This window comes from Chiloscyllium plagiosum, chromosome 11, assembly GCF_004010195.1.
Source record: "Chiloscyllium plagiosum isolate BGI_BamShark_2017 chromosome 11, ASM401019v2, whole genome shotgun sequence".
NCBI lineage: Eukaryota > Metazoa > Chordata > Chondrichthyes > Orectolobiformes > Hemiscylliidae > Chiloscyllium > Chiloscyllium plagiosum.
Window position 1 is genome coordinate 56,148,461 of NC_057720.1, and position 10,046 is coordinate 56,158,506.

Here is a 10,046-nt window from a genome sequence, read left to right on the forward strand (position 1 = left end):
AAGTCCACACTGACCCTCCAAACAGCAACCCACTCAGACCCATTCCCCTATATTTACCCCTTCACCTAACACTCCGGGCTCCGTGTATACTTTGGTAATTTAGAGATAGACCTAACATACAAACTGCTACAGAGAAGACCCAGAAGTGGCACTCACCCCAACTGACTGGACCCACATAAAAACCAAGCAGGACAACTGTTCCTGGAAGTTGCACTGATGTTATTATCTAGCATGGTAATGCCATGTCTGCAAAATAACGCAGCAGTTCGGTGAACTAACCAACTACCTCATTCACAACCCGAGCCGCAGATCTTAGTAAACATCTTAAAAAATGAAATTGCAAAAAAGCAGAGGCATCGTCTTCAGTGTCCAGGCCCAATATGAAACTCTCATTCAAAATAAAAAAAAATCTGGTTATTATTTTGGTGCTTTCTGTGGGAGTTTTGTGGTGCAAACCTGCTGCAGCTGTTCCTGCATTGAAACAGTGACTACACTTTAAAGGCATTTTGTTAGCTGGGAAGTGATTTGTTGAGAAAGTTGCTATATATGCACAGGTTTTGCTTTTCTAGCATAGTGAAAAAAATGTGAGGCCAGATAGAGCAAATCCCTGGTTTGTATAATTTGATTAATGCAGTTGTTTGTGATACTAACATAATATGGAGGTGCCGGTGTTGGACTGGGATAGACAAAGTCAAAAATTACACGACACTGGGTTATAGTCCAACCGGTTTAATTGAAACCACAAGCTTTCAGAGCTCCCGTTCCCTCCTCAGGCAGCCAAAGACAGAGAACATATCAGACACAGAATTTATAAGTGAAAGACCATAGAGTCATACAACTTATATGAATGTATTGAACAAACCTAGATGGCTGCTAAGTCTTTAATCAGTTAGAATGGAGGTTCAGGTTTCAACTGGATAATATGTAAATCCCAGAATTTCTTTCAAGTCACTGCCCAAGATAACTAAGTTTTATCAGAATAAAAGTGTGACCTCGGGCATTACTGACATTAAGGTGCAACAATTTAAGAAGCCACAAACCTCTTCTGTGATTAAAGCAGGAGTCAATCAGTGGTGGGGTTGCGGCAATACACATTGCAAGTAAACAAAACTAGGGGCTATTTCTTAAGGTGAGATGAGAAAGATTTAAAAGGCACCAGAGGAGCAATGTTTTCACGCAGAGGGTGGGTTCATATGTGGAATGAACTTCGAGGAAGTGGTACATGCAGATACAGTTGCAGCATTTGAAAGACATTTGGACAGATGACAAATAGGAAAGGTTTAAAGGGATATGAGGCAAACATAGGCAAGAGGGACTTGTTTAGTTTGGGAAACTTGGTTGGCATGGACAAGTTGGACCAAAGGGTCTGTATCCATGCTATATAGCTCTATGACTTAAGTACCTTCTACATCTGGTTTCCTATCAAAGTGGATACATTCACTTTTTTTCCATATTATATTTGATCTTCAATATTCTTTCTGAATCACAAAATCTGCTCAACTGCTCTTGAAAACATTTCTCATTTTCTTCACAGCATACATTCCTGCTTAGCTTCATATTCTCTGCAAATTTGGAAATATTACATTTTGTCCTACATCCAAATCATGAACATATATTGTGAACAGTTGGGATCTATGCTGTACACCATTGCTCATAGCCTGTTTAATCTTACTCTCTCTTTTTTGTTGGTTAGCCAAAAACTATGGACCTTAGTACACTACCTCCTACACCTGTGCTTTAATTTTTCTAATCAAACTCCATTGGGGAATCTTACCCTCAAGCCATTTGAAAATCCAAATTTACCACTTCCTTTGACTCCCCTTTATTATTTTAGTTTATAATATCCACACACCTTTTCAATAAAAACAACTTTCCATTTTGACAATGTCCACTTAGATAATCTTTATCCAAATGTATATTTCCCATCCTTTAGATTAGATTCCCTACAGCATGGAAACAGGCCCTTCGGCCCAATAGATCCACATCGACCCTCCGAAGAGTAACCCACCCAGACCCATTCCCCTACATTTACCCCTAACTAATACACCTAACACTACAGGCAATTTAGCATGGCCAGTTCACCTAACTTGCACATCTTTGGACTGTGGGAGGAAACTGGAGCACCCAGAGGAAACCCATGCAGACACGGAGAGAATGTGCAAACTCCACTAAGACAGTTGCCTGAGGCAGGGATTGAACCCAGGTCTCTGGTGCTGTGAGGCAATAGTGCTACCCACTGAGCCACCAATTCAAGCTTGTTTCCAACAATTGACGTAAGGCTGATGTGTCTTTGGTTCCCTTTTGTTTCTCGTGTTCCTTTCTTAAATAATGGGGTGACATTTGCAAACTTCCAATATGCAAAAATCATTCCAGCATAATTTTGGAATATGATTGCCAATGCATTGTCTATCTGAATAGACACCACTTTCAATGGTCTGGGTTGTATACTATCAGGTCTTGGGCACTTATCCATTTTCAGATCTATGAATTTTCTCCAGTACATCCTTCTTACTGACATTAATTTCCTTCAACTTCTCATTCTCCATAGTCCCTTGAATCTCTAATTATGGGGGATTATTCTCGTGAATCTTTGGTGAACTGTCTCCAATGAATTACTATATTTTCTTAAATAGCGGGACAAAAACTGCTCACCGTACTCAAAGTGTTGTTTCACCAGCACCTTGTACAATTGCAGTAACACTTCCCTACTCTTACACTCAAACCACTTGAAATAAACATTCTAATAACCTTCCCGTTTGCCTGCTGCAAACGGGAAGCTTTCTGTGTTTTGTACACAACTGACCCCAAGTCCCTTTGTGTTACAGCTTTCTGCACGTTTTTGTCCATTTAAATAATAATGCCATTGTGTTTTCCCTTCCAAAGTGAATATTTTCTGCATTATACTCCACTTGCCATCATTTTGCCTGCTTACTTAACCTGACAATATGTCTTTGTAAAGTGTTTGTATTTTTGTCGCAACCTGGCTCTCCAATTATTTTTGAGTCATCTGTAAATTTGGCTAAAGTGCATGTACTTCATTCCTTTAAATCATTAACACATATTGTAAACACTTGCGGTCCCAGCTTTGATCTTTGCAAAACTCACAGTTCACAGGTCACTAATCTAAAAAGAACCTTTTATCTCCACTCCCCCAATAGCCAATGCTCTGTCCATGCCACTCTACTACCTCCATTTCTATGGGCACTTACCTTAAGACTTTACTTTTATACAGTACTTTGTTGAATGCCTTCTGAAAGTCCAAATACAACACACGTACTGGTTTCCTTCTATCCACTCTGGTTGAGATTTTCTAGATGGCAGTTTTCCAGTTTTCTGGTACTTCTCCAGAACCTAAGGATTTTTAGAAAAATTTGACCAATGCATTCACTATCTTTGTAGCCACCTCTTTTATGATCTCCTCAGTGAAAACAGACAGAAAGTAATCATTTAGTTTCTCTGTCATTTCTCTCTTTCTCATTATAAATTCTCCTGCCTCTGCTTTTAATGGATCCATGTTCAGTTTAGGCATTTACCTTCAGCAGGAGGACACCAATAATTATCATGTTACACATGCTACAAGGTTCTCTCATCTTCTGATTTATACCATCCCCTATGTATGCAGTACTATTTGGTGGCCTATAATAACTGACCAATGTCTGCTACTGCTTCTGAATTCCACCCACATTCCACATGTTGAACTTCTGAGAGGCTCCCTTTGGAAAATACTGATCCCATTTTGTAAGTTCAGTAAGATTCTACCTTCTTTTCCTTGTGCGTCCTTCTTGTATATCCTTGAATATTTAGTTCACATTGTTGGTGATTATGCAGCTGTATTTCTGAAATGCCAATTAGATTAGAACCATTTACCTCTATTTATGCTTTTAGATTATTTATGTGGTTATGAATGCTGAAATGCCTTCAACTTTGTCTTTTTGAAATAGAGTCATAGAGATGTACAGCATGGAAACAGGCCCTTCTGTCCAACTCGGCTATGCTGACCAAATATCCCAACCCAATCTAGTTCCACCTGCCAGCACCTGGCCCATATCCCTCTAAACCCTTCCTATTCATATACTCATCCAGATGCCTTTTAAATGTTGCAATTGTACTAGCTTCCACCACTTCCTCTGTCAGCTCAGTTCATTCACGTACCATCCTCTGAGTGAAAATGTTGCCCCTTACGTCTCTTTTATATCTTTCCCCTCTCATCCTAAACTTACGCCGTCTAGTTCTGGACTTCCCCACCCCAAGAGAATAAATCTTTGTCTATTTATCCTATCCATGCCCTTCATGATTTTATAAAAGTCTATAAGGTCACCCCTCAGCCTCTGACGCTCCAGGGAAAACAGCCCCACCCTGTTCAACCTCTCCCTAGAGCTCAAATCCTCCAACCCTGGCAACATCCTTGTAAATCTTTTCTGAACCCTTTCAGGTTTCACAACATCTTTCCAATAGGAAAACCACAATTGCACACAATATTTCAACAGTGGCCTAACCAATGTCCTGTACAGCCGCAACATGACCTCCCAACTCCTGTACTCTGTACTCTGATCAAAAGAGGAAAGCATACCAAATGCCTTCTTCACTATCCTATCCACCTGCGACTCCACTTTCAAGGTGCTATGAACCTGCACTCCAAGATCTCTTTGTTCAGCAACATTCCCTAGGACCTTACCATTAAGTGTATAAGTCCTGCTAAGATTTGCTTTCCCAAAATGCAGTTCCTCACACTTATCCAAATTAAACTCCATCTGCCCCATTGGCCCATGTGATCAAGATCCTTTTGTAATCGGAGGTAACTTTCTTCGTTGTCCACTACACCTTCAATTTTGGTGTCATCAGCAAACTTACTAACTATTCCTTCTTATGCTCACATCCAAGTCATTTATATAAATGATGAAAAGTAGTGGACCCAGCACTGATCCTTGTGGCACTCCATTGGTCACCGGCCTCCAGTCTGAAAAACAACCCTCCACTATCAACCTCTGTCTTCTACTTTTGAGCCAGTTCTCCACACGACTCAACACTCAGCTTTGTTTGTCCTGTTTTCTAGTTTCCCCTCACAGTTTTTCTACCTCCTGGCACCAGATTAACATCCTTTCAGTTTGAGTTGCCCCTCAGATTCTCACCTTCTCCAACAAGATAGTTTAAATCAATTTTAATATGACAAGCAAATCAAACTGCATATCATCCATGTTATTGTAACCCATCCAGCTTGTACAGATTCCACCTGCCTCAGAACTATTCCCAATGCCTCTAGTATCTTCCCTCCTATACCAGTTTTCCAAGCCATGAATTCAACAAATTGATCCTCCATAGTACTGGGAGTAATCTTGAGGTCCTGCTTTTTAATTTCCTTTCTGACTCCCTGAACTCTGCTTTCAGGCTGTCATCTCTTTTCCCATCTCCATCATTGGTTCCAATAAGGACCATGACTTCTGGCTGATGGCCCTCTCCCAGAAGGATGCTCTGCAGCTGCTCAGTAATATCCTTGACCCTGGCACCATGGACGCAATTCACCATCCTGGAATCACATCTCAACTCCAACATAGCTGAGACACCCTTTGTGTCATGGACTTGTCTCTGGCTCCATTACCCTGAGCAACCATTGACATTTTATATAATGGAGGATCAATTCTCAAGCATGATAAAATCCTTCACTTCTTGCCTGGCTCTCTTATACTGCTTGGTGGTCACCCATTTCCTATCTGCCTCTATACTTTCAATCTGGGGTATGACCACCTCCCTGCATGTGTGATCTATATAGTTCTTTGCCTGATGGATGCACAACAGAAGCTCCATCTGGCAATCAAGTTCCTAAAACCAGAGCTAAAGCTTGTGAAGTCAGGAACAAGTCTTGCAGATGTGTTTGTCTGGGTTATCCAATTTGTCCATGACTACTTACATAGTCGTACACACACACACACACCAAGGATCCCCACTCCACTTGTTCATGCTGACTTGCCATCCAGTAACTCTGAAAACTAGATGTTACCCTTAAAATAAATATAAGCATTTTTTATTTCAAAAATAAACTTTATTCATGAAAATATATTTATAAACATCCATAGTCACTAAAGCAGCTCGGTTCTTGACAATAGCATCTGAAGCAACAAACAAACATTGGAAACCAAAACAGATTACTGGAAAAGCTCTGCAGGTCTGGCAGCATCTGTGGAGAGAAATTAGAGTTAACTTATTTCAAAATATACTTTATTCATAAAAAACTATATATATACACATATAGTCACAAATGTAGTTCAGTTCTGTACAGTAGCGTATCAATGAAACAAACATTGGAGTGTGACTTTATTCAACAAGCAACAAAAGGCATCTCTGACTTGAACAAGACAATAATTATATGCATCTAAGGCACCAGGAGGGTGTAGACCCTCATTTACCTTCAGCAGGAAGACCTCAGACAGTGGTCTTTCCCAACTGTGCTTGGTGGCCGTTTCCCCCAGCTTTAGTGTGTCCCTCAGTCCCACACTAGCCCTGGACTTTGAAATGTGCCAGCCTGCAACTTTTGGTTGGGGTCAACTCCTTATTCTGTAAGACCAAAAGCTTTTGGCCAGACCAAAGAGTGTATTTCACTGAGATGGTCCTCCAGACGCAGTGGATGTTTATTTCAGTGTGCACCCAGGAGCACAGAGCCCTACGTCATGGAGGCGCACTCCTTTTTTCATTTCAAATAAAAATATACTTTCGTCACAAAAGTCAGAGTTAATGTTTCAGATTGGAGTGACCCTCTCCTCTCAGTGATGCTAGCTGCCTGTCACAATCCCCACTTTTCATGTAATTTACAGAATGGGTCATGGTACCCATCGTCTCTCATTAGAGAGACTGGACTGGTGGTGATTTAACCTGAGGGCCACCAACCCTCAGGTGAGGGAAGAGATTGAGAAGGAGAATCCTTCACGGTACCTCAAACTGGTGATGAGTATTGAACCCACGCTGTCAAAAATCACACACCACCAGGTTATAGTCCAACAGGTTTAATTGGAAGCACACTAGCTTTCGGAGCGACGCTCCTTCATCAGGTGATAGTCCTCCGTCGCTCCGAAAGCTAGTGCTTCCAATTAAACCTGTTGGACTATAACCTGGTGGTGTGTGATTTTTAACTTTGTCCACCCCAGTCCAACACCGGCATCTCCAAATCATGAAGCCACGCTGTTAGTAGCGTACTGCTCTGTAAAGCAACAATCCAGCCAACCGAACTAAACAGATACTCGGTAATCCTCACGCTACTGCAGGCGCCTTCCTAAGTACCTCATTAACACATTAAGGAGCCGCAATGAGTGGTCGGCACTGCAGGTGGTTGGAAATATAAGGAGTGACGAGTGAACAACCTGCTATAAACTGCTTTGACTGTGGGCAACAGGAGCTCGAACATAGCCACAGAGCGGCCGATTAATCGGAGAGTGTCCGGGTAACCCGGCGGGAAAAACATGCGGTCCATGATACTCGCTGCTTTGGCCCTGGTGGTGTTGTTCGCCGTTTCTGGGGGGAGCACACAGGAGCTGATCCGGCTCTGCGGGAGTGAGTTCCGCCGGGCGCTCATTCACCAATGCGGAGCCTCTCGCTGGAGGAGAGGGTTTGGGTCCGATGCAGCGCTCAGAGCTCTGCTCGGTAAGAGCTAACTCTCAATCCAATTGACGCAATCTTCCGGTGGTCTTTGATCAAGAATGTGGTTTAATTAACTCTTACAGTTTGAATCCTTGCATTTTATAAATCAGAACGCTCAAAAGAATTAGACGATCAAGTTGTTCATCACGTTGTTTTTAAAGATTAGAGCAAATATTCACGAGTTTTGAGACAGGAGAATCTAACATCAGTATGTGTCATTTAGAAAATTTTGTGGATGTTGTAATTTGTAGCTGAGAGATAAGTCATAGTTCATCATCCGGAGTACAGAGGTTTTGCAGGCGTTTTGAATTTGATTTTCGGATCAGTCTGTACTTCTGCAGAGTTTAGTCAGTAACGCTTTTCCTGTCTTGAATTCCCAGGAAGGGATCAGGAGACTTTGTTTATGGACAATTCGGATCCCTCGGCGAAATTGACATTGGCCGACGAAGAGAATTTGAGTAACAAGCCAGGTCAACGGGAAGCTACATTGGAGGCTTTCCAAACTCCAGCCCGAGTAAGACGCCAAGACTTGAGCAAACTCGCCGATCTTTGCTGCAACAGGGGCTGCAACAAGGGACACCTGAATGACATCTGCTAAAGAGCAGAAGACTGATGAAAATGCTTGTCGCGCGTCTTATTTACTGCAGCTTCAGTAATTGCTGTACTTATGAAATTCGTTGTTCCGCTTCAAATTTAGGAGTTGAAAATATGTTGTAAAACGTCGGCTTTAACTGAATAAAGAAATTGGTAAAGTTGTTAAATGTCAGTGTTATTCAGTTGAAATCATTTTTAAATTCTAAAGTTGATATTTTTTGGACAATGGAACTCGCCAATCCATAGTCGACCAATCATGGATTCAGACATGAGTCTGCATTTATAAGTCTGCGATTTTATGATAATCTATTCACAGTCGTTGTGATCCATCAGGATTCAGTACCATCACAACATAGTTGCTTGGTTCAATCATGTTTTCTATCATGAACTTGATCACTTTTCTCTCATAAGCTAATTACTCTAGGTGGAGTCCGCCAGGACTGCAACACACGTTAATCCAATATATTGTCAAAGATGATTTTCCTGGCATATTTACACAAATTAATTCATGTGTTTTTACCATCTTTAACTTTCCTTATATGTTTATGGGAGATAGCTATGTTTTCTAACTTTTTAAGCACATCCAGTTTGATTATTGGGGGATCAACGTTAAACATTTCAATTTTTGATTTATTCTCAAGTCACTCATTTTTATGTCGACTCTATCTTTCTTTTACAACTGAAACCATACTTTTTAGATTAGATTACATTACAGTATGGAAACAGGCCCTTCGGCCCAACAAGTCCACACCGAAGCGAAACCCACCCATACCCCTACATTTACCCCTTACCTAACACTACGGGCAATTTAGCATAGCCAATTCACCTGACCCTGCACATCTTTTGGACTGTGGGAGGAAACTGGAGCACCCGGAGGAAACCCACGCAGACACGGGGAGAACGTGCAAACTCCACACAGTCAGTCGCCTGAGGCGGGAATTGAACCCGGGTCTCAGGCGCTGTGAGGCAGCAGTGCTAACCACTGTGCCACCGTGCCGCCCACTTCTTTCATGAATAACTTTCTTGTCTGAGTGTCAGTTTAATACATTAATATAGAATACTCAGATCTTTTTCTACTGTCTTAAGTCTTAAGTACACATTATGTAATTACATAACAAGAGAGTTCACTTTGTCTTTGATAATATCCACTGAACTTTGCTTTTTGATGGTTTTTCCAGAGGCAAGTCACTTTACCGATACCTTGGCTCCAGTGACAAAATTTTGAGCTTTAGCGTTTTTTAAAATCTGCTGCAGTTATCAGCGTTTGTTGGACACTTTTGAAATACTTTTTGGCAATTCATATCTTAGATAATTAGACACAGAAACTTGCCTAATAGATCCCAATCTCCGTTTTGGTTCAATTAATTTAGGGGTCCTTTCACCAAGGACATCACTGTCGACACATTGGGGTACTCTAATTGCAAACAGTAAGAAGGAAATTCCATTAATATTCTCCACTGAGTAGCATCGCTGACTTATCTCTCGGGAGGCAATATATTATCCTTGCTCACGTAAATCCTGTGAGCAAGGATAAAGCCTGTCCCTTTAAACAGTGATTCCTTATGACTACTACATTCTTGAGACGCTTCTTCCTCCCCCATTCACTTCCTGCTCTCCTAACTGTACTGCTCTGCCATTAATGGCAATACATCAAGGATATAGACAGGCTGGTCACATTCTGGATCAATGGTGCTGGAAGAGCACAGCAGTTCAGGCAGCATCGAGGAGCTTCAGCAAAATCGACGTTTCGGGCAAATGCCCTTCATCAGGAATAAAGGCAGAGAGCCTGAAGCGTGGAGAGATAAGCTAGGGGAGGGTGGGGGTGG

The 10,046-nt window shown here is 41.6% G+C and overlaps 1 protein-coding gene across 1 annotated transcript; it reads left to right on the forward strand.

The window, feature by feature from the left end:
* The first annotated feature begins 7,340 nt into the window (after nucleotides 1-7,340).
* Nucleotides 7,341-8,387, forward strand: insl5a (insulin-like 5a). The gene is made up of 2 exons (XM_043700152.1): nucleotides 7,341-7,629; nucleotides 8,007-8,387. Exons 1-2 carry the CDS (start codon nucleotides 7,449-7,451, stop codon nucleotides 8,222-8,224), a joined length of 399 nt encoding a protein of 132 aa, XP_043556087.1. The 5' UTR covers nucleotides 7,341-7,448; the 3' UTR covers nucleotides 8,225-8,387.
* The last annotated feature ends 1,659 nt before the right edge of the window (nucleotides 8,388-10,046 follow it).

What these genes read in the sequence shown, in the direction of transcription:
- insl5a (XM_043700152.1), top strand. Translation starts at nt 7,449, where the DNA reads ATGCGGTCCATGATACTCGCTGCTTTGGCCCTGGTGGTGTTGTTCGCC. An exon ending in AGCGCTCAGAGCTCTGCTCG is followed by an intron (nt 7,630 to 8,006) that starts GTAAGAGCTAAC and finishes TTGAATTCCCAG; the next exon opens with GAAGGGATCAGGAGACTTTG.